Raw genomic sequence first — 24,166 nt, 5'->3', positions numbered from 1 at the left:
CCTATTTACTTATTTAGGGTAGGTCCCCTGAAGCACAGGCTGGCTTTAAACTTGCTATGTAGCAGAGAATGACTTTGAACTCTTGGTTCTCCTGCTTCTACCTCCCAAATTCGGGGATTACAGATGTAAGGATACCAGCCTACCTTAATTTACTTTTGTTTTTGATATTTCAAGACAGGGTTTCTCTGTGTAGCTCTGGCTGTCCTGGAACTTGCTTTGTAGACCAGGCTGGCCTTGAACTCACAGAGATCCACCTGCCTCTGCCTCCTGAGTGCTGGGATTAAAAGCATGCAAAACCACCAGCCTGCTGACTTACTTTACTTTTAAAATGAAGTAAAGCCAGAATTCTTCAGGAACTTGTGAAAGGTGTTCCCATCTGCCAAGAGGGGTCATTTCCCTTGCCTCTGGCAGAAGGGACTCATGGGAGGCTGGAGAGATGGCTCAGTGGTTAAGAGCACTGGCTACTCTTCCAGAGGACCCAGGTTCAATTCCCAGCACCCACATGGCAGCTCACAACTGTCTGTAATTACAGTTCCAGGGGATCCAACACCCTCACAGACATACATGCAAGCAAAACACCAATGCACATTAAATAATAAATAAATAAATAAATGGACTTGTGACTCCATTGACGTATTCGTATGGTTGCATATCAAAGCCCACTCCCTAAATCCTTGTTTAAATTTGTTATACATCTCCAAGTCCATGCTAACATTGTGGCCCTTCTCACCTCCTCCTCCTCCTTATTCTTCCTTGACTTTTCCATGCCCTGATTCCCTAGCCCTGGCCATGTCCAATATGCTTCTTTTTCTCAGCTCTGGACTCTTCCAGATGTCCTTACCCCTAAGCGTGGAGTGGCCACTCCCAGGGGTTTCTTTACTGTCCCCTCACTAAAGAGTGGAGTGGCCACTCTCAGGGGTTTCTTTACTGTCCCCTCACTAAAGAAAGAGAGCACAGTGGTATGTGCAGGAAGATGACTTCAGCCCACGAGTTCAGAGGCAGGAAGACATCCTCTCTGAACACAGGAATAACAAGAAGTTTTAGGCTGCCAAGGTAGCTCAGATATTGCAGCCAAGCTTGAAAACTGAGTCAGGCTCTCTTTGAGACTCTGTCCATGGATGGATCACGAGGGGCTCAAGTTTCCAATAGCTTGAGCTGGTTCGTTGAAAAGAGGAACTTTTCAAAAGACACTAGGTTGCATGCAGCCAGGGTTTGAATTTGTGGTCCTGCTCAAAGGCAGCAGGGGCCTGCTTTGAGGCTAAAGCAGCTTGTTCTGAGGTTAAAATAGATTACCACAGAGATCCATTTCAGAATAGCATCTATAACCTTGAGTTCAAGGCCAACCTGAGCTACCCAGAAAGATCTTGTCACAAATAGAATAATTGAGAATCTAAATTTTAGATAGTTGTGTACCATGTTCTGCCATTCCAAAACTGAGCATTATTTGTCACATTTACATAAAACTTCTTCCATTACATTTATTTATTTATTTGTTTGTTTGTTTGTTTATTTATTTATGGTAGTGACATTGCCTGTATACTATGTCTTTCATGTGGTGGTCAGAGGTAAACTTTCAGGACTTGAAGCTAGGTAGTGGTGGCGTGAGTTCCAGGACAGCCAGGACTGTTTCACAGAGAAACCCTGTCTCGAAAAAAATAAAATAAAATAGAACAACTTTCAGGGCTTGGTGGCTCTCTCCTTCCACCATGTGGGTCCCAGGAAAAAAAGTGTTCCTCATCAAAATGAGGTATCTGCCTAACCATACGGATCTGAACCCACACAGGTGTTTCACCTGATAAAACATAAGAACTTTCCTTTTGCTGGGCATGGTGACACATGCTTTTATTCCCAGCACTCAGGAGGCAGAGGCAGGTGCAGCTCTTTTGAGTTCCCGGCCAGCTTGGTCTACAAAGCAAGTTCCAGGACAGCCAGGGCTACACACAGAGAAACCTATCTCCAAAACAAAACCAACAATAAAAGAAATTTCCTTTTAACTGCTGTCTTAGTTAAAGTTTCTATTGTTGCAACAAAACACCATGACCAAATAGCAAGTTGAGGAGGAAAGGGTTTATTTGTTTACACTTCCACATTGCTGTTCACCACCGAAGGAAGTCAGGATGAGAACTCAGAGCAGGAACCTGGAGGCAGGAGCTGATGCAGAAGCCATGGAGGGGTGCTACTTACTGACTTGCTTGCTTCCTTTAGCTTGTTCAACCTGCTTTCTTATAGAACCCAGGACCACCAGCCCAGGGATGGCAGCACCCATAATGGGCTGGGCCCTCTTCTGCTGTGGGATGTATGGCAAATGTGTTGCTGATTAATCAATAAAACACTGATTGGACGTTGGCTAGGCAGGAAGTATAGGCGGGGCAAGGAGGAGAATAAAGCTGGGAAGTGGAAGGCTGAGTCAGAGAGACACTGCCAGCCACCACGAGGACAAGCAGTATCACGTGAAGGTGCCGGTAAGCCACGAGCCACGTGGCAAGGTATAGACTTATAGAAATGGATTAATTTAAGCTATAAGAACAGTTAGCAAGAAGCCTGCCACGGCCATACAGTTTGAAAGCAACATAAGTCTCTGTGTTTACTTGGTCGGGTCTGAGAGGCTGTGGGATGGCAGGTGAAAGAGATTTGCCCTGACTGTGGGCCAGGCAGGAAAACTCTAGCTACACTCTTCCACTAATCACTAATTTAGAAAAATGCCTTACATCTGGTTCTCATGGAGGCATTTCCTCAACTGAGGCTCTCTCCTCTCTGATGACTAGCTTGTGTCAAGTAGACACAAAACCAGCCAGTACACCCACCATTAAAAAGAGCTTTCCCTCCTTCCTCTGGCAGAGCAAGCTCTTCTCTGGGAACTTGCCTGTTTTTGCAATATCTCTTTAAACCCCTCTTCTCTATCAGTCTGGTCTTAATTCCTTCTGCACAGCACTGGCCTCTCAGTTATTCCCGACATAGCAAAGAGCCCCGCACCTTAGCTTCCTGAGTGCAGGGGATGTAGGAGTTGGAGATAGGCTTGGACAACATAGAGACGTCTCGTCTGAAAACTAAATAATTGATGGTATACCTGACAACACTCCTTAAAAATCTGAAGACACTCAGGAACAGAAGGCTGGTGTTCTACCTCAGTTGGATAGAGCACTTGGCTTTTCATGCTCAAGGCCTGGGTTTAATCCCTAACACTACACAAATACTGAATACAATGGTGCCCGAAATCCCAGCATTTGGGAGATGGAGGCAGGAAGCTAAGGTTGGGATTATCTTTGGCAACATAGCTAGTTCCAAGGTCAGCCTGAGAGACATTAGACCCTTTTTTTTTATTAAGAAATTTTCTATTCCTTTTACATATCAACCACAGATCCCCCTCTCCTCCTTCCTCCTGCTCCCCAGCCTGCCCCCCTCACTAACTCTGAAAAATGTTTTAGAGACTCTGTATCTTTAGGTATCAAATATTCAGCCATGATTTAATTCTTTACATAAAATTAAACAAGCACACCCATCTCATTACTATGCAAGTTTGCTTCCGACTTTAATAAATAATAAAATTACATAAAACAATTGTTTTTTTAATTTATGATTTATTTACCTATTTTATATCCCTGTAATACCAAGGATAATGTAAAATTGAAAGAGTTAGGAATGGAAAAGTTTAAGCCCTGGCACAGTACATTGCCTGCAAGTCCTCCTGAACCAAACAAGATCAGAACTGGACTGAAAGTGCATATTGGTATGGTCTGTTTTTCACACAATTCTTCTTTGATAATAAATAAATAGTGAAGGGCTTATTTTTATCTTATCTATCTATTTGTTTGTTTTTTCCAGATAGATCTATCTATCTATTTGTTTGTTTTTGCCAGACAGGGTTTCTCTGTGTAACAGCTCTGGCTATCCTGGAACTCGCTCTGTTTTTACTAACGCTAAATCTGGTCTGGGTTTTGTTTTGTTCTTTTAAATGTGTATAGGTGTTTTGTCTGCATGCCTGGTGCCCATGGAAGCTGTTGGATCTCTTGAACTGGAGATACAGTTGTGAGCTGCCATAGGGCTGCTGGAAGGGGAGCCAGTGCGCTTAATCCCTGAGCCATGTCTCTAGCCCCATGGTTTGCATTTAAATAAAAACACTTGTTCAATCTCTAGCCCAGGCAGCCTTCAAATGTCCAATGTAAAGGAATGATGTGGAATTTAGGGTTAGAACGATTTTCCACCCTCCACCTGAGTGTTGGGATTGTGAATATGCCTCACCACACTGGGCTCACAGATGCTGGACAGAAATCCAAGACTTTGTGTGTGTCAGACAAGCATTCTGCCAACTGAGCCACATCTCAAGCTCTGGGTAAAGTTTTGTTTATTTATTTGTTTGTTTGAGACAGGGTTTTTCTGTGTAGCCCAGGCTGTCCTGGAACTCACTTTGTAGACCTGGCTGGCCTCCAACAGCAGAGATCCACCTGTCTGCCTCCAGAGGGCTGGGATTAAAGACATAAACCTTCACACCTGGCCTTTTTTGTTTGTTTGTTTTTTGTTCTGAGCTGAGTAAATTATCTAAATTGTTTACAGTGGCTGTGCCAGGCACGGTGCGTATCCATAATCCCAACAAGAAGATCAGGAGTTCAAGGCCAGCCTGAAAAAAAAGACAAAATTGTTTTACAAAAGCAACCGCTGAATAAGTATAAGTAATTCTGATTAAAGTCTGATACAAGAATCTCTAAAGCACTCTCCTTTCTCTTGCGGAGTATTTTGTCCTTGACAAGCAGTCACGAGTCAGCTGGAGGATGGACAGTCCCCGCATGCGCCAGGGAGGAAGGGCGGGGCTAGGGCGGAACTTCCGAGGGTACAATTCTCGTTCTATTGGTTGGGAAGGCTCTGGCCTCCTGGTCACCTGGCAGGAACCGGAAGCCGGTTATAAAGTAAAGGAAGGGGAATCCTGCACTGGCTTTTCGTCTCGAGTTTGCTCCGCCGCAATTTAAAGCCCAGCCTCGAAGCGGTCTCCTGGTCGAGCTTCGCCTTCGCCATGGCCCTCAGCGATGCAGACGTGCAGAAGCAGGTGAGGGCCGCCTTGGGTGCCGCGCAGCCGCAGTACGGAGGGTTGGGCTGGCGTTTGGCTCCTGCAGAGCCGGGTCTTAGGGCTGCTGGAGCTCTGCGGAGGAGCCCCTCGGACCTCCGATTCTGAGGGCGGGTAGTTTGCGCGGCGAAGATTTGCGGACCCGGAGAGAGGGGATTGCAGCGCGTCTCACGTGACCGCTGGTCTCCTGCTTCCACTTGCTGTCACGGAGCCTCCAACTGACTCTGCCTTCCATCTTGGCAACCCCATTTTTCCTGGGGTTTTCACTGCTTAATCCGGCAGGATTTAGTGCAGAGGTTGAAAGCTGTTTTTGGTTTTTTTTTTCCCAACCCGAAGGAATGTCCCACCATATATGATAGGAAAGAGACTGTTGGGAAAAGGCAGCTGGCCTTTTGAGTACCTTCGTGGTGTGAACCGGGGTTATGCATCTGGGGAAGTCATAATCATGAACCTAAGGTGTCCATTAATATTTATCGGCTGAGAAAGCCTTATTGCGCTTAAAAGCCACAAATTTAGGTGAATTAGGTTTTATAGAAAATGTTAAGCAAATCATGAGCTCGGGTCAGTTCCTCTGCCCTCTTTTTGAGGCAGGGTCTCCTGTAGCCCAGGCTGCTGTCCAATTCTTTGTAACCGAGAATGAACTTGGCCCCTTGGTTCTTACGCCTTGCCTCTTGAGTGCATACCTGGCTTAAGGTCTTTGTTTGTTTGTTTTTTTAATGCATATAATTAGTTTGGGGAAATTTACTTAATATTTTAAAATGTGCTGTACATTGAAGTTTTTACATATTAGGAATACTATAATTCTAGTGATGACACGTGTAGTCCTAGATGCATCGGAAACAGGCGGAATCATGATTTCAGGCCACCTGGGCTTCACAACCCGACTTCAGAATCTAAATTCAATCAAAATTAAGGAACTTTATAAAGCACAGTCTAGGGAGAATCGGGGTGCTGCTGTCAGGTCCCTGACAAGAGAAAAGTGCTAACCCATTGTCTAGCTGACTGATAAAAGGTCTCCAGGGACTTTGCATTTAGTGGTCACATTACCAGTAGGTTTTCTTGTTTATTTATTCATTATTTATTTATTTATTTATATATTGGGGAGGTTCCCTTGGTGTTTTGAAGTAAGTTCTTGCTTTGTAGTGCTGGCTAGCCTGGTGATGTGTAGCCCAGGTAGTCCCCTGCCTCAGCCTCCCAAGTGCTGGGATGGCAGATGCAGATCTCCCCACCCGAGCTGCCTATGGGTTTCCAGAAAAGGAAGTTGAAAGCTGCAATTTAATACCTGCATAGTTTAGAAAACGAAGTCTATTTTTTTTTTTCCTTCAAGAACCAGGAAACTCCTGCTTAAAGCCCACTAACTGGCTTGTGAATCTTCCTAGATGAGCAGTGTATTTGTCTTTGATGTTTCCATCTTTTTGGTAAAAATATGTTTCATTTCATCCTTATATGCATTAAGAACAGTAAGGTTCTTTGGGGAGTGGGGTGGAGAAGGAAGAGGGAGCTGGGGCAGTTACAGAAGGGAGTAGGGTGACATCCATGAAGAAGGTTAAGAAACCCTACGGTATTTTCACAGAAAACGGGGCTTAGGAACATTTATCACTGCTTTGGTGTTTTTGGTTTTCGAGACAGGGTTTCTCTGTGTAGCTTTGCGCCTTTCCTGGATCTCGCTCTGTAGCCCAGGCTGGTCTCGAACTCACAGAGATCCGCCTGCCTCTGCCTCCCGAGTGCTGGGATTAAAGGCGTGCCACCACCACCACCACCACCACCAACCCAGCTACTGCCTTGGGTTTTTAGCGTAGGAAAAACATGATGCAATGGAAAAGCAGAGTACCCTCCACATGCTCTTAGCAGGCACAATCCAGTTCCTTTTTTTTTTTTTTTTTTTTTTTTGTCCACCCTCTGCCCAGTTCCCTTCTTACTCCTTGTTAGAACTGTGTGGGAGGCCAAGGCTTACACAGGAAAACTATAGTGCAGAAACAAAGCAGTGAAGTAATGAAGAAACCCTGCCTACAGTCTGTGCTCACCCCGTGAGAACATGTCTTTTGTGTTTTGAGGGCTTGTTTTGTTTTGTGGTAGTAGGGTTCCAACCTAGGTCTTGGTGGGCAAGTGGTCTACCAGTGAGCTACACTCCCAGGCCAAGGACAATGTGTTTTTTTCAATATATTCTCAGCAGTATATAGGCCAAGTGTCAAGCATAGAGTAGGCGCTTAAGAAATCCTAGATTCTAGCTGGGCAGTGGTGGTGCACGCCTTTAATCTCAGCACTTGAGAGACAGGTAGGTGGATCTCTGTGAGTTTGAGGTCTGCCTGGTCTACAGAATGAGTTCCAGGACAGCCAGGGCTACACAGAGAAACTCTGTCAGGAAAAACAAAACAAAATCCTAGAGTCCTCTTTCTCCCAACATTTTTTAAATGTGGTTTTGTTTTGTTTTGTTTTGTCTAGAGAGTATGGTCATTTATTACATCAGATTTTCTAAGGGACCAGACTCCAAAAAACCTTATTAGTGGGATAGCAAAGAGAAAAACAAAAACAAAAAACCAAACCCCACATCATTAAATGTCTGTTTTTTCTGGCTGGGGGGTGGAGTTAAATGTCCTTTAGGGGTTGACTCATTTTCTTAGAATCTTGGTTGACTGTAAACAGGCTTCTCTGGCCTGAGTTTAAATGAGCACCTTTGCTCTAGGCTAAGCTGATCAAGGCAGATCTGTAGCCAAGAGGTCCAGCCTAACTAAAGAAGGCAGGGAATACAGGTTTGAATTGGTTTCACCCAGGAAGCCAGATGGATCTTGGAGCATTTATAAACACTGATCACTTTATTAAAGTATGTTTATGGTTTTGAGCCTGGGTCTCACTATGCGTTCAGGATGGTTCACAAAGCTTTCCACCTGCCTCTGCTTCCTGAGTGCAGGGATCACAGGTACGTGCCGCCATGCCCAGCTTTTTAAATACTTTTAAAAATACCATTTATTTCTGTCTTAGTTAGGATTTCTTTCTTTCTTTCTTTTTTAATGTGCATTGGTGTTTCGCCTGCGTGTGTATGTGAGGATCTTGGAGTTACAGACAGTTGTGAGCTGCCATGTGGGTGCTAGGAATTGAACTGGGATCTTTTTGGAAGAGCAGCCAGTGCTCTTAACTGATGAGCCATCTTAGTTAGGATTTTTATTGTTGTGATAAAGCAGCATGACCAAAAGCAACTTGGAGAGGAGTTTATTTCAATTACACTTACATATCACAGTCCAATCAGGGCAGGAACCTGGAGGCAGGGACTGAAACAGAGGCCGTGGAACAAACTATTTAAGGGTTTGTTCCTCCTGGCTTGCTCAGCCTGCTTTTCTACATATCCCAGGGACACCTGCCCAGAGGTGGCCCCACCCTCAGTGGGGCTAGACCCTCCCACATCAATCACTAATCAAGTAATGTCGTTCAGGCTTGCTTATGGGCCAATCTCATGGGGACAGTTTTCTCAGTTGGGGTTCCCTCTTCTCAGATAACTAACTCTAGCTTGTGTCATTGTGTCAAGTTGACAAGAAACCCAACCAGGACAGCTGGCTTATCAGGTGAAGCACCCGATGCCAAGCCTGATGACGTGTTCAATCCCTGGGGCCTACGTGGTGGAAAGCAGAGAGCTGACCTCTACAGATGACTGGCCCCTGTGGCCTCTGCACACCCACTAACACACACAATAAAGAAAAATGGAAAAAGCCTCCAGATGTTAGGTCCTTGGTAGAGGAGGTACATGCAGAGTGTGCCAGGAGCACAGCGGTGGGAGGTAAGCTGGGGCCTGAGGTGTTTGCCATGTGAAGATTGGTGCAGGTGGAGGGTGGAGCTTATCTAGACACCTTGGAGGTGAGGACGAGCAGTAAACTGAGGGAACTGGAGTGAGCCGCTTGTGGTGACCGCTCCGTCCGATGTCCTCGGTTGTGCGGGTTGTTCCGGATGGTGCTTAGAGGGCAGTCAGTCTTGTACCTCCTGAAGTCTTCGTACCCGCTTCCCTGGCTGCCATGGAAAGTTCCCTGTAGACAAGGCAAGCCTGGAACTTGGTAATCCTCTTGTGATTACCTCGTGACTCTGAAGTTAAATGTCATTGTCTTCTCTTACTGACGTAAAGCATAATGTCTTTCCCCACACAGATTAAGCACATGATGGCTTTCATCGAACAAGAAGCCAATGAGAAAGCAGAAGAAATAGATGCAAAGGTGAGATTTTCGGATTTTAGTTATCTAAAGGTTCATGCTATTGGGTTTTCCTAAGCAATATTTATTACTCCTAAAATTGTTTAGTTTCACATCACATCTGATCAGTGAGAACATATCTTTATCTCCTCCACCCCCCCAGATAAGGTTTCTCCATGTAACCCTGACTGTCCTGGAACTAGCTCTATAGACCAGGCTAGCCTCAAACTCACAAAGGTCTACCTGCCTCTGCCTCCCAAATGCTAGAATTAAGGTGTGCACCACCACCACCCAGCTAAAAAGAAACTCTTAAAAACAGATTTACTTACTGTTTGTGTGTATGTGTGTGAGACTGCATGAATTTATATGCACCATGTGCATACAGGTACCCTTGAGGCCAGAGGGTGTTGGATCCCTTGTAACTGGACTTAGAGGTAGTGGAAAGTTATCAGATATGGCTGCTCAGAACTGAGCCCAGGTCCTCTGTAAGGGCAGTGAGTGCCTTTAACAGTTGAGCTCTCTCTCCAGCGCCACTTAAATTTTTTTCCAACTGCATTTATTTTGGGGGGTGGGATGTGTGGAGCTCAAACTTTCTGGAGTTCTCTCTCTGCCGTGTGGATCCTTGGACCTCGGGTCCTCAGGCTTGGTGGCAAACGTCTTAACCCTCTGAGCTACTTTGCCGGGGGCCACATTTCTTTTTTTTCTCTTGAGGGCGTCATTCTCCCAAGCTGGCCTCTTAACTCAGCAATGTAGTGAAAAAATGACCTTGAACTCCTATTCTTCTTGACTCCTATGTCCCAGGTGCTGGGATCATTATGTACTACCTTACCTGTTTTATGGCATGCTGGTATTGAATTACATGCATGTAAGCACTCTACCAAATGAGCTAGGTCTTTTGGTAGCATTCATTTTAGAATGTGATAGATAGTTCAGGGGCTGGAGATATGGCTCAGCAGCTGAGAGCATTTACTGCTTGTCCAGAGGACCTGAGTTCGATTCTCAGCACCCGTGTTAGGCAGCTTACTTACAGCTGTCTGTAACTCCAGTTCCAGGGGATCCAGATGGATGCTTCTGGCCTCCATGGGCATTAGCACACACCTACACATAATTTAAAATAATAAATTTTTAGAAAGAATGTAAAAGTTCAAATACCTGTTCCAAGCCTTGAGTAACTAAATCGGTAACTTTCCTAAAGTTATAATTCTTTTGTTCTCATTTTAGACAGGGTCTCATGTACTACAGGCTGACCTTGTATTTCTGTGTAGGTGAAGAGGCCTTGAAGTTTAAAAACAATTTTTATGAAGGGCAGTGTTGGCATATACCTTTAATTTTAGCACATAAAGTGTTTTAATTAAAATAGAAGAAAGTATCTTTGAGGATAAGTGTTAAAATAGATTTTCTGTTTCACATAGGGAATGAGTAAACATATCAAAGTATTCCTGGTTCCTGGATGTTTAAAATAAAATGATCAGCCAAATCCAATGTGCTGAATTAATGTATGTTAATTCTTCCTAGGCAGAAGAAGAGTTCAACATTGAGAAAGGTCGTCTGGTGCAGACCCAAAGACTGAAGATTATGGAATACTATGAGAAGAAGGAAAAGCAGATTGAACAGCAGAAGAAAATGTAAGGAGGTGATAGATAGTTAATGCACTAAACTAAAGAAGGCTTATGTCTGTAGCCCAGGTTGGCCTGAGCTAGCTGACCCTCCTGCTTCCACCTCCCCATGAGACTGCAGGCGTGTTGCCACCATGTGTGATTTATGCAGTGCTGGAGATCAACTCCAGGGCCTTGTGTAGTCCACGCACTCCACCAACCAGCTGAGCCCTGCCCTCGGCCATTAAGAAGGTTTGAAGGTCAATGAAACAAGGTCACAGGGAGTAGCTCAGTCGGCCACTGCTTGCTTACCCTGTTCAGGGACCAAAACTCCATCCCCGAGATCTACTCTTCATCCAAAAAAAAGTTCAAAATTATGGAGACAAGCCAGAGCAGTTTGAGAGTCCAGTTCTTTATTTTTTCTTTTCTTTTTTTTTTTTTTCTCCCTTCAAGACAGGGTTTCTCTGTGTAGCCTTGGCTTTCCTGAAACTCACTCTGTAGACCAGGCTGGCCTTGAACAGGGAGTCTAGTTCTTCACTTCAGCAAGTTAGTGGAGTTCTGTCACTGGAACAGAAACCTTAGCTGGGGTGGAAGCTAGTGTCTGGAAGTCACAAGTTCAAAAATGGCAAGGATGAGCAGGGCTACAGCTTCTCTCCAAAGCAAAAGGGGAAAGAGGGGCTGGGCATGTGGTACACTCCTGTAATCCAGCAGAGGAGGAGCTCTGGGTTCCAGGCCAGCAGAGCTACACAGTGAGACCTTGTCTCAAAAAACAATAACAAAAAGGGTGAAAGACCGTGGAAACCCACAGGGTGACTGACAGGTGACTTACTGATTATCCAGCATCCTTTGCTCTTACGTGGGAAGTTGTGTGTTTTTCTGTGGCCATTGTTTTTGATATTCTCCCATCCCTTTTGTAGTCAAATGTCCAATCTGATGAATCAAGCCAGACTCAAAGTCCTCAGAGCAAGAGATGACCTCATCACTGTGAGTATTTAGCTCTAGTGGTTATGGAACTGTGAAATGCCCATTCACTTTCTCATGATAACCACTAATTAACATTTAGAAATAATGGGGTTTGTGTTTGGTTGGGTTGGTTTTTGTTGGTTTGCTTTGTTGATAGTGTGTCTCAATAGGTAGTTGGCATAATGATCCTCCAGTCTGTCTTTTTGTTTGTTTTGTTTTTGAAGGCAGGGTTTCTCTGTGAAACAGTCCTGGCTGTCCTGGAACTCACTCTGTAGACCAGCCTGGCCCTGAACTCACAGAGATCCACCTGCCTCTGCCTCCCAAGTGCTGGGATTAAAGGCATGTGCCACCACTACCCAACCAGTCTGAGTCTCCTGAGTGCAGAGTTGCAAGCATGCACCACCATGCTCAGGTTTATGAGCATTTTTTGGATAGAAAAACATTTGTTTAGCAAATCATTATACTAGATATTAATAATAAATGCAGGCATGATAAGAGTCTGACCTTGAGTTTGGTGACCTTTTAAGCTGATGGCATACAAGACGGTCTTAGATCATACAGCAGCAAGAAACAAACCATGAGTGCATGAAGAAGGGGCCGAATATAGAGCCACTAAGAGCCACACCTCCTTTCAATTTAGAAAAAAAATTGTTTTAGCCAGGCGATGGAGGTATGAACCTTTAATCCCAGCAATAGAAGGCGAAGGCCAGCCTGATCTACAGTGAGTTTCAGGACAGATAGAGCTATACAGAGAAATCCTGTCTCAAAACAAAAAAATCAGTTTTGTTGTTTTATTTAGAGGGCAGTATCATAAACAGTATACATAGTGTGAGAGAGTATAGTCCCCATTTAACAGGAAAACAGCGTCATCATTCAGAAAGAATTGTGGCCTTTTGGAGAAGAAAACCTATAGCCGTGGACCACTTAGTTCAGAAGGAATGAGTTCTTGAATTGTGTTGAGAGACTGAAAGGTGCCAGGTGGGTCACTGTTTGCTCTGGAGGCACAAGTTTCCTTATAAAATGGAAAAATAAATAAGAGTTCCGTGGCTAGGCACAGGGCTCCACCTGTAACACCAGCACTTAGCAGGTGGAGGCAGGAGGATTGCCTGAGTTAAGGCCAGCCTGAGTTATAGTGACCCTGTGTCACACATACAGCCAGCTGGTCTTGATGGTGTAGATCACAGGGAGTTTGAGGCCAGCTTGGGCTACAGAGTTAAGATCCTGTCTCTAAAAAAAAGAAAAATTAATTTTTCCATGCATTATTCTCATGGATTTTTTATTTTATGTATGTGAGTGCTCTATCGATTTCATGCCACAAGAAGGCATCAGATCCCACTATAGATGGTTGTGAGCCACCATGTGGTTGCTGGGAATTGAACTCAGGACCTCTGGAAGAGCAGCCATTGCTCTTAACCGCTGAGCCATCTCTCCAGCCTATGAATTTTTTTATATTTTTGTATGTATGTCTGTGTATCATGCGTATGCCTGAAATCCTTGGAGCCCAGAAGATGGTGTCAGACTCCCTAGAATTGGATCTATAGACAACTGGGAGCCACCATTGTGGGTACTGGGATCAAATTCTGCAAAAATAGCCAGTGCCCTTAACTGCCAAGCCAATCTCCAGCCTCTGTCTGTGTGTGTGTGTGTGTGTGTACATGTATACATACTTCTGATAATAGTCTGATGTCAGATTTGACCCAGAAAACTTCTTTTTTTTTTTGGTTTTTCAAGACAGGGTTTCTCTGTGTAGCTTTGCACCTTTCCTGGAACTCACTTGGTAGCCCAGGCTGGCCTCGAACTCACAGAGATCCGCCTGGCTCTGCCTCCCGAGTGCTGGGATTAAAGGCGTGTGCCACCACCGCCCGGCCCAGAAAACTTCTTAAAGTTCTTCGTAAAAAAAAAATTTAAGCCAGGCAGTGGCTTTAATCCCAGCACTCAGGAGGCAGAGGCAGGTGGATCTGAGTTCGAGGTCAGCCTGGTCTACATATTGAGTTCCAGGATAGCTGGGCTATGCGGAGAAACCCTGTCTTGAGAAAACAAAAAACAAAACAGAAGTAGGAGAACTCTATAAAGCTCTTTTATTCTACAGTCAAATACTCCGGATCTGGGAGGACTGGGGACTAGGGTGTCTGAATTGGAACTTGCACTGAGCATGCCTCGTGTCTGGGAAGCTCTTGCACTGGTGTAACTGGTGTAACTGGGTCCCAGCACCACATGAAGCTGGGCATGGTGGTGCACACCTGCACCCCAGCATTCAGATGGCCAAGATGGGGTCACTGTGAGTTCCAGGCCAGCCACAGGTACACAGTGAAACTGTCAAAAATAAAAAGGAAATTAGATGTATGACTGTTTTAAGCAACCACATTGTGCAGAATCACTGTAACCTAGGAGAGAAACATTCCAGCCTTTCTCTGTGTGGTCTTGGCTGTCCTGAAACTCACTCTGTAGACCAGGCTGGCCTTGAACTCGGAGATCCGCCTGCCTCTGCCTTCTGAGTGCTGGTATTAAAGGCGTGTGTGTGTGCCTGGCTGTCTTTGTTTAGAGACAAGGTGTCAATAGTCCTAGAATCTGGAACTCCCTATTGTGGGAGGCAGCTCTCACTTTTTCCAGGGCACTCTTGAGGAGAGAGGGATAAGACATATTAGGTAGAAATGATAGGCCTAGCTGACAAGAGGAAAGATAGACAGAGGATAGCTTCGGGAGGACCTGGGTCAATACCCAAGGCCCAGAACTTTATTCAAAGGGGCTTTTTATAACAATGCCAAGGGGTGAGGCAAAAGACCTCCCCCTTGCTAGACAGCCAAGTGTAGACCCTTCCAATCACCTGGTAACCATGCCCATGGTCCAGTCATCCCCTTATGGAGCCCTGCTGGGTAAAGCAAGCTCAGATTCTCTGACCCTGAGCAATTTGGGCCTCCACACCCTATGTAGTTGAGTCAGGCCATGGACTCCTGGTCATCTTTCCACTGCCCCAGCAGTGCAGGCATGTACCACCATACTGGCCAGATGTTGGTTGTAGTCCCAGCTGGCCTCAGATGCTTACAGCAGTCCTCCTTCCACCTCTGGATTGGAATTACACTTGTGTAGATCTTTTCAGATTCATCAGTCCCATAGGTTTCTGGGCCAAGCAGATCTGCTAGACTGAACTCTAATAACAAGAGTGGTGTTTCCCACCAGCACTAGGGAGGTATAGGCAGGCGGACATCTGGGTTCAAGGCCAGCCTGGTCTACAGAGCGAGTTCCAGGACAACCAGGTATACATAGAGAAACCCAAATGGTGTTTCTTGGGCTAGGGATTTAGTTTCCTGGTAAAGTACTTGCCTGGCAAGTACAGGCCCTGCGTTTGGTCTCTAGCACTGGGCAGGCAGAGGAACAAAGGTAGCATTTCTTGCTTGCTTTTTTTGTTTTCATTTTTGGTTTTGTTTCTTGAGACAGAGTTTCTCTGTGTAGCCCTGGCTGACCTGGAACTCGTTCTGTAGACCAGACTAGGCTCGAACTCACAGAGATCCACCTCCCAAGAGCTGGGATTAAAGGCATGAGACTTAGTTTCTTAGCAGTGTGTGTAACACAGACACCTACATTATCATGTGTCTCGGGATGTGTGTTTAGTGAAAACCCAGCAGTGGATGTGAGGCGGTGGGCATGAGCTGTGATGGGTAGATACAATGCTTTTCTTTCCATTCTTTGTAGGATCTGCTAAATGAGGCAAAGCAGAGACTCAGCAAGGTGGTAAAAGATACAACCAGATACCAGGTGCTGCTGGATGGGCTGGTCCTCCAGGTATGCTTCTATGCCAAGTTGGCTGAGCACAGCGCAGTCCTGAGAGCCTTGAACGTCTGTCTGTCGGGGGCCAGCTCGGCTTTCCCACCTCGGCTTCTTTTTCCTTCCTCTTTCCTGTCTGTGTGCTACACAAGGTGGCGACATCTGTCTGTCTGTCTGAGACTATTTCCTATAATTGTACAAGTCCTTTCTAACTCTCTAGTCAAATCCATCTGTTGCCTGCAGCTTTACACGTCCATACTTTGGTTTGACCTTTGAAATACGTGGCTTTAAACCCATGTTTAGTGTTGAGGACAAAGCTTGGTGTTAAGGGCAGACATACTTGCATAGCTTGTGGATAATCCTCGGTTCAGTGCCTAGTACTGCAAAAAAAAAAAGTTCAAGCAAACAAAATTATTTGCTTCTGGGTTATGAATCTTTTATTTTACTCATGTTCATGCAGAGTATTTGTTCTCAGTCTGGTTAATAGGACTCCATAGGAATTTGGTTGACCATTGAAAGTCTCTGGTTCCAACCTGTGTCTAGTGTTAATCCAAATCCAAGGTGTGCTCTCTGTTCTCATACTGCATCTTGTCTTTGCAGAGCTTCCTGGGTGACACTGGGAAGAACTCCAAGACACTGTGCTCTGTTTCCCACTATCGACTCTGATTGCTTTTTACAGGGCTTGTACCAGCTGTTGGAGCCTCGGATGATTGTGCGCTGCAGAAAACAAGATTTCCCTTTGGTGAAGGTACAGAACTTAGTTGTTGGAAACGGGGTGAAGTGTCACAGATGTTACCACTGAGGGTAGCCAAGGCAGGAACCTGGAGGCAGGAACTGATGCGGAGGCTGTGGAGGGGTGCTGCTTGCTGGCTTGCTCACCCTGCTTTGTTTGTGTGTGTTTGTTTTCAAACGGGGTCTCATTATGTATCTATTCCTGGCTGACCTGGAACTTACTATGTAGAACAAGCTGGCCTTGAACTCATAGATCCTCGTACCTCTGCCTCCCGCTGGATTTGAAGGCATGTCACCACACCCTGCTTTCACCCTGCTTTCTTAGAGCACTCAGGACCACCAGCCATGGGTGTCACCACTCAACAGTGGGCTGAGCCCTTCCGCATCTACCACTGACTAAGAAAATGCCCTACAGACTTACCTACACGCCAGTCTTAGGGAGACATTTCCCAATTGAGAATCCCTCTTTCCAAGTGACTCTAGCTTGTGTCAAGTTGAGGTAAAACTAGTCAAGACAGTGAGTGATTCTCCAGCATCTAAAATAGACTACACACAGGCAAGATGGCTCAGTAGGTAAAGCCACATGGAAGACCAGGGCTGACCCTTGCAAGGTGTCTGACCTCTGTGCACACACAAATACTGTAAAAAGAAGTAGTTTAAGGTGCTCCACATTTTGCTTATCCATGCTCTGATTCTGTCTTGGTTTCTGGCTGGCTTGGAACTTGTTATGTAGACCAGGCCGGCCTTGAATTCACAGAGAGCTAACTTCCAAGTGCTGGCACTAAAGGTGTGTCACCGAGCCTGGCCCTCCGATTTGTACTTAGATTTTTTTTTTTTATAAAGATTTATTTATTTATTATGTATACAGTGTTCTGTTTGCATGTATCCCTGCAGGCCAGAAGAGGGAGCCAAATCTCATTACAGATGGTTGTGAGCCACCATATGGGTGCTGGGAATTGAACTCAGGACCTCTGGAAGAAGAGCCAGTGTTCTTAACCTCTGAGCCATCTCTCCAGCCCTGTACTTAGATTTTTGAAAGCAGAAGTTTGCTTAGAGCAGCCACAGTTGAGAAGTCACTGTGTGCCCGGGCACTGCCTACCCTTGAGACTTAGAAACAAAGGTCTCTGGAGTGCCTACAGTGACCAGATGCCTAAGTAAGTTTAGTCTGTTAGAGTTTTATTTTCCCCCGAGACACAGTTTCTCTGTATAACAGTCCTGGCTGTCCTGGAACTCACTCTGTAGACCAGGCTGGCCTCAAATTCACAGAGATCTGCCTGCCTCTGCCTCCCAAGTGCTGGGATTAAAGGCGTGCGCCGCCACCCGGCTTAGTCTGTTGGATTTTTTAGGAAGGGCCATACAGTTTCCTAGGCAGTTGTGTTTTACATCCCCGCCTCACCCCACCCCACCCCCCTAGGATTTTACAAGACAGGATTTCTCTCTGTAGACCAGGCAGGCCTTGAACTCACAGAGATCCGCCTGCCTCTGCCTTGTGTTTTACATTTCTACCCACAAGTGCATAAAGGTTCTTGTATCTATCTCTTCATACCTGACAGTACTTTGTTTTAATTAAAAATTGTGTGTGTGGGGGTATTCTGCCTGCCTGTATGTTCATGCACCACCTGTGTGTCTGGTGCTCCTCTAGGTCAGAAGAGGGTGGTGGGTCCCCCGGCACTGGAGTCACAGATGGGTGTGAGCTGCCTTGTGGGTGCTGGAATCAAATCTCAGCCCTCTGGAAGAGCAGACTTTGTTCTTAACCCCAACCAGCCTTCCAGCCCAGTACTCTGTAGTAGCTACCGTAAGGGGTGTGGATTGCACCTCTTTAGTAAGTGCCGAGTCCTCACTTCTGCAGGTCAGGCCAGCAGCCCAACCTCCACCACGCTCCTGACACCACATGGTCTGCTGCCCCACACCTCACACCTGAGCCTTGTCCCTGGTGTGTTCATTCAGTCGCCAGACCCATGGTCTTCACAGATGAGCCCGTCTCTCCCTCCCTCCCTCCCTCCTGTGTGCAGGCTCAGGAATGCACCTTACAACATGTGATCAGCAGCCAAGTTTGCTTTTACTTGAAAATCTTTCATTGTTCTCTGTTTGGTTTTCCCCCTAGGCCGCAGTACAAAAAGCAATTCCTATGTATAAAATTGCCACCAAAAAAGATGTTGATGTCCAGATTGACCAGGAGGCCTACCTGCCTGAGGAAATGTAAGGAGACTTCCTGTTGTTGAATGTGTTGCCTGCTGTGGGAATGGCTGTGGTGCTGGCCTTTTACAAAGTGGTGGTGGTTGTTGTTGAGGGTGGGGTGGCTCAGTGGTAGAACCCATACCTGCTTTACTCCTCAACCCTAAATAAGAAAGTGTTTTCTTGGGGAGGTCTTTGCTGCAGGACAGAGGTGTGGCTGTGTCCCCAGGTGCTCCTCTGTGGTCAGAGTGGTGGCGTTTCCACTGCCCAGAGCTGGGTGAGGTTTCTGTGGGAAGTGTGGAGACTAGCCCTAGGGAAGTGAGAGTCCATGCCCAGAGCAGGTGCCCACAGCTGCCTTCCGGTCAAGTAACTACAAGGTTTCTTCCTACTGAGGAGGTGACAGTGCAGTTGGGGTACACGTTAGAAACTCCCCGTTGGGGCAGTGGTGTCTGTCTGATGTCACCCTGCTGCCACTGCCTGACCTGGGGCAGAATCTTGGGACACATTTTGAACTGAATGGAAAGAATAGGAGGCTAGGAATGTAAAATTAGACTGGGGCTTTTGCCGAGTACTGTCCCAGCAGTGTTGGACCCTTACTTAATCTCACTGAGCCTTGACTTCTTTTTGTTTTGGTTTTTCTGGTGGTGACTGGATGAGACAGGATTTCACTCTGTAGACCAAATTGGTCTTGTTTCCAGCAATCTGAAATCAGGAGGCTGGGGTTATGGCCTGGCTCACCGTGCCCAGCTGACGCCATTGACTTGAAGTACAGCTACCTACCTACCTACTGCTCTTAGGACTTCAAATGAGCTCATGTCTAGGCAGCACTCCCTGGTGCCGGTGTGCTGTGGAAACGGAGCAGACAGTGAAAAAGTCATGAGGCTCAGAGGCTGATACCGCTGGAGCCCTTGCCATCCTGTGTGTTTTGAATTTCAGAGATGAGAATAGTAACGGTTGGGCTGGGGCGTAACTCAGGAGTAGAGGGTCTGCTTCGTGGATGTGAGTGTACCTGTGTATAGTACCATTATATATACAGTATAGTACTATACCATTGTATAGTATCTTCAGATCTGACTCACCACTGCCATAGGCAGGTATACTAATAGTTCTGAATAAACTCACAGGAAAAGCTGGCGTGGTAGCACTTGACAGTAATTGAAGACTTGGGATGCTGAAGCAGTAGATTGTCAAGAGTTCATGACCGGCCTGAGGTTTTTTGTTTTGTTTTGTTTTTCGAGACAGGGTTTCTCTCTGTAGCTTTGGAGCCTGTCCTGGACTAGCTCTGAAGACCAGGCTGGCCTCAAACTCACAGAGATCCACCTGCCTCTGCCTCCCAAGTGCTGGGATTAAAGGCGTGCGCCGCCGCCGCCGCCGCCGCCGCCGCCGCCGCCGCCGCCGCCACCACCACCACCCGGCTTTTTTTTTTTTTTTTTTTTTTTAATGCAGCCAGAGCCGGGCACTGGTGGCAATGTGCCTTTAATCCCAGCACTTAGGGGCAGAGGCAGGCGGATCTCTTGAGTACAAGGCCAGTCTGATCTACAAAGCGAGTTCCCCGTCACCCAGGGTTACACAGAGAAACCTTGTCTCGGAAAAAAAACAAAAGCTGTAGGCTTAGCCAAGCATGGTGGCTCACACTCAGGAGGCTGAGGTGGGATAGATTATGGTTTCTCAGCCTTTTGACTCAGATCAAGGGTAGAGTGTTGGAGGCCAGTTTGGACTGTATAGTGAGACCCTGTCTCAAAACACAAAAGAGAGAAAACCAAAGCTGACATTCAGTGCTTGCCTAGAACACTTGCTATTTCCTCTCCTACTGTCCTCACGTTCCCCCAAAAACAAACAACCAGGAGTCAGGATCTTAGCAAAGCACCATCTTGCCATTGAGGAGCATCAGAGGGGGAAGTGGGTGTGTCTGTGGCCATCATCATCATCAAAACCTTTCCCAGCCTGTGCATGATGGTGAGTCCCAGGCTAGCCTGGACTACCTAGTGAGGTGTTATCTCAAACATCATCCAGGCCCTGTCTGATGGTCCGTTTATCTCAGTAATTGACAGAAGTGGTCGTGGGTGAATCTTGTTGCCCGTGGTTCTTTGTAATATAGTTGACCTGTGTACACTCTTGAGTGGGATGACTAGAGGCAGATAATAGGCTGTTAAGGATGTTGAGTCATCCGCTCTCCCTGTCTCTCAGCAGCATGCAAGTGCCTCCTCCCCGGAGTCCTGTTGATTCAGAGCTGTGATCACTGAAACCAGTTTCCACCTAGCCGGGGAGGCCTGGCTATAACTGAGCAGCATGATGTAACCACATAGCTGTGCTCAGCAGGCACTTGGTATTGTGCGTAAGGTCTCACTGAAGCTGTTGAATAAATGTCAAGCCTGTTGCCCTGTTGTGCACTCACTTGCCTAGGCCACCTTGTGCCAAGGAAGTGGTGTAAGCGTCATGGAGGCACAGCTGGTTAAGACTGTTATTCCTGTGTTCTCTGTAGAGCTGGTGGAGTTGAAATCTATAATGGGGATCGCAAGATAAAGGTTTCCAACACTCTGGAAAGCCGGCTGGACCTCATAGCCCAACAGGTGAGTGCAGAAGAATTCTGGTTACCTGTTGGCTGATCCCACCTGCCAGCTCCCAGATAACCACACAGACTTCTTATTAATTGTGAAAGCTCGGTTGATAGCTTAGGCTTGTTTCTAACTAGCTCTTACAACTTAAATTAACCCATTTCCATTAATTTACTTCCTGCCTCGTGGCTTTATTACCTATACTCTGCCCACGTTGCTTTCCTGCTTCCTCCATGTCTGGCTGGTGACTCCTCTCTGCCCCAGAAATCCTGCCTAGCTATTGGCTGTTTAGATTTTTATTAAAGCGATCACCTTGAAATATCTTCACATAGTGTAAAGGACTAGTCCACACCAGGCTGGCACTCACTCTCAAGGACTGCAGAGAACACAGGCCTTTCAAAGTGAGTGCGAGGCTGCTGGTTCTCACGTTTTCACACTCGCACACTGAACTCAAGGAAACATAGGCCAGTCATCTTCCAGGCATGGTGGTCAACAGCCAGCTGCACTGCTAACTTTTAATTTTGCCGAATGCCGTTTATTGAAGGAGGGAGGAGGTCTTAAATACAGGCTTACAGCACAATGGGAGAACACCAGAGGGCAGAAGTTCGCTACAGATGTTTTACAATCTTTCATCTAAACTGTTAAGGCCCATTATGCAGGATACACAGACAAGGAACTTCCCTTAAGCATTCAGGAGGGTGGAACCCGGCAGGGAATTAGCATAGGGAGGATATCAAGGTCAAGGTCAGCAAGCAAGGCAACAGTTACCCAAAATGGGGGCCAGGGCCCTACAGGTCCCCCTTTTACTAGAAAATGAGCTGCTGACTTAGGTTGTGTGGGACGTCAGCAGGTCACCTTACCCATCATGGAGATGCCTGCCCAGGCCACACAGGCGCTCTATCTTAGGTTAATGAGCGCCCCCCAGGCATTACTCGTCTCTGAATACTCATTATCATACAGGCTCAATTGTGTGTGAGCTGCAGAGTTAATTGTTGCCAAAAATCTCAAAGTGGCGCTGGGCTTGCAATCTGTGTGTTCGACACAGAAAAGACCAACAGAGGTCCTATCCCACCCATAGCCAGTAGGTTAAAGGCAACTGAGCCATTCCTTTCCTTAACGAGCCTTACTACAAATTGGAGTCCTTGTAAGATGGTATCCCAAAAGCAAATGGATCTTGAGTTTATAAATTTATAGTTTTCAAAGCCAAACGAATTGTATATAACTATTGAATTAAATTTATCATGCCCAATAAAATGAAAGATTAATTAACTGTTGTAGCTACTTTTGCTGCCAGGGTCTCCACTGTGTTAGCTGTAGTAAGCAATTATGAAATGTTAATCCCAGAAACAGTAGCAGCGGTGGCCACCACTGCTATAACAGCAACAACAGCAGCAGCAATGTCAAATTCTCTTCTGGAGCGTGTGGACATCCACTGGCATGGACACAACTCCAGGAACACGAACCACCAAGGCCCGTTTTTCTTGATCCCAGCACGACTTAAGCTGGTAGCTCTGCAGAAGAAAGGCTGGTCATCTTCCAGACATGGTGGTCAGCAGCTGCACTGCTAACTTTCTGAATCCCTGGTTTAGTGTGTAGTTTAGGCCAGGTGTGGTAGTGCATGCCTAGAGGCAGCCAAATCTCTCTTGAGTTCCAAGCCTAGCCTAGTCTACAGAGTGAGTTCCTAGATAGCCAGGGCTACACAAAGAACTGTCTCTCAAAAAACAGAGTAGTCAGACAGGGTAGAGTTGCCACTTGGGAAGCTGGGGTAGGATTACTATGTCTAAGGCCAGTCTGAGCTAAGATTGAGACCTTGTCTCCAAGAAAGTTCAGTAATAACTTCAGGCCTTTCCTTTCCTGCCTTTTTGTGAGCAGTTGGTGTTAGCACATAGTGTGACTGCTTAAGTGCCTCTGGCACAGGGCAGCAGATAGGACAGGTCCCATGTCCTTAGCTCTGACTTTGCCCTGTGGCGGTGCCCTGTCTGAGGTCCTTATTTACTGACTGGCTTCCTTACAGATGATGCCGGAGGTCCGGGGAGCCTTGTTTGGTGCAAATGCCAATAGGAAGTTTCTGGACTGAGCCGGGGGAGGTGCAGTTCATCAAGGCTATACTGGAGAAGCAGATATCTGTGTGGCTTCCTCTTTCTGTTCTAATCCTGGTAATCAGTGGATACCCTCTGCAGCTCATGCCCAATGTCAACAGAAGGGCCAGGCCACTTGGTGTGGACAGGAGCCCAGCCCCAGCTCATCTGACAGCACAGCTGTGCGCTGGTTCTGAGCAGGATGGGAGGGGTCAGATGATGCTGTGTGGCCCTCCCCAAGGACCCATTCCTTCTCTGCTCCTAGTCATCTAGAGTGAGTTGTGCATGCAGTCCCCTGCTCTTCGGGTGTAAAGTGCATGCTGGGCTCACGTTCCTCCAACACCAGCTTCACTGTTACTATTTGGGTCTGGTTTTCCTTATCTGTAAACATGATTTAAAATCTAAGCCACAAATACTCTTTATTTATTAAAACAAAAGGTTTATGTGGATTTGGTTGTCGTTTTTTTTGTAAGGTACTGTGAGTTTGTGCTGGGCACAGTGACATGCATTGTGAGTTCTGCTGGGCACAGTCACACACACACATCTGTGGTCCCAGCTGTGGTGAAAGGATTGTTGGGGGCCAGTCTGGGCAACAAAGAAGACCCTACCACTACCACCACCACCACCAAAAGAACAAAAAAAAAAAAAAAAAATCCAGAAAGGAACTATTTCTGCATCCCTATGGTATTAATATTTTACTAGACCTTCTTGCAGCCCTGTGACCACATGGACACCACACACACGTTCAGTATACCTGTCCCAGAGTCTGGACAGCCTTGTGTGTGCACATGTGCTAGGGGTAGGTCCCAGAGCCTCACATGGTAAGCATAGACTGTACACTGAGCCACACACCCCCAAACTACGGTCCATGCATCTAGTTTGGAACAGTTTTATTTGGACAAAGTGAAAAAGCCCGAGTTTTGGAGGGAGGAGCTTTGTATTAGTATCGATCCTTCCACGGCCACCATCCATGCTTTCCCTTGTCCTTAGGTGAATGCACAGAGTTGTCTCTGGTGGGGTTTTGACTGTCTTACAGAGAGTGAAGCATTCAGGTGGTTATTTGCATACACATCCGCCC

The 24,166-nt window shown here is 46.3% G+C and overlaps 1 protein-coding gene across 2 annotated transcripts; it reads left to right on the top strand.

Annotated features, from left to right (window-relative positions):
* Nucleotides 1-4,864: 4,864 nt before the first annotated feature.
* On the top strand, nucleotides 4,865-23,537 carry Atp6v1e1 (ATPase H+ transporting V1 subunit E1). Of its 2 annotated transcripts, none has more exons than XM_059258505.1 (9): nucleotides 4,865-5,038; nucleotides 9,187-9,252; nucleotides 10,744-10,853; nucleotides 11,741-11,807; nucleotides 15,477-15,566; nucleotides 16,228-16,296; nucleotides 18,385-18,479; nucleotides 20,938-21,025; nucleotides 23,025-23,537. In XM_059258505.1, exons 1-9 carry the CDS (start codon nucleotides 5,006-5,008, stop codon nucleotides 23,085-23,087), a joined length of 681 nt encoding a protein of 226 aa, XP_059114488.1. In that variant the 5' UTR covers nucleotides 4,865-5,005; the 3' UTR covers nucleotides 23,088-23,537. The 2 variants fall into 2 exon arrangements, with proteins under 2 accessions (XP_059114488.1, XP_059114489.1); XM_059258506.1 differs by lacking the exon at nucleotides 4,865-5,038 and adding an exon at nucleotides 5,252-5,572.
* The last annotated feature ends 629 nt before the right edge of the window (nucleotides 23,538-24,166 follow it).

The sequence above is a fragment of the Peromyscus eremicus genome, chromosome 3 (assembly GCF_949786415.1).
Source record: "Peromyscus eremicus chromosome 3, PerEre_H2_v1, whole genome shotgun sequence".
NCBI classification, from domain to species: Eukaryota; Metazoa; Chordata; class Mammalia; order Rodentia; family Cricetidae; genus Peromyscus; species Peromyscus eremicus.
This window is presented reverse-complemented; position numbering and strand designations above follow the sequence as displayed.

What these genes read in the sequence shown, in the direction of transcription:
- Atp6v1e1 (XM_059258505.1), top strand. Translation starts at nt 5,006, where the DNA reads ATGGCCCTCAGCGATGCAGACGTGCAGAAGCAG. An exon ending in ATGCAGACGTGCAGAAGCAG is followed by an intron (nt 5,039 to 9,186) that starts GTGAGGGCCGCC and finishes TTCCCCACACAG; the next exon opens with ATTAAGCACATGATGGCTTT. An exon ending in TGGACCTCATAGCCCAACAG is followed by an intron (nt 21,026 to 23,024) that starts GTGAGTGCAGAA and finishes GCTTCCTTACAG; the next exon opens with ATGATGCCGGAGGTCCGGGG.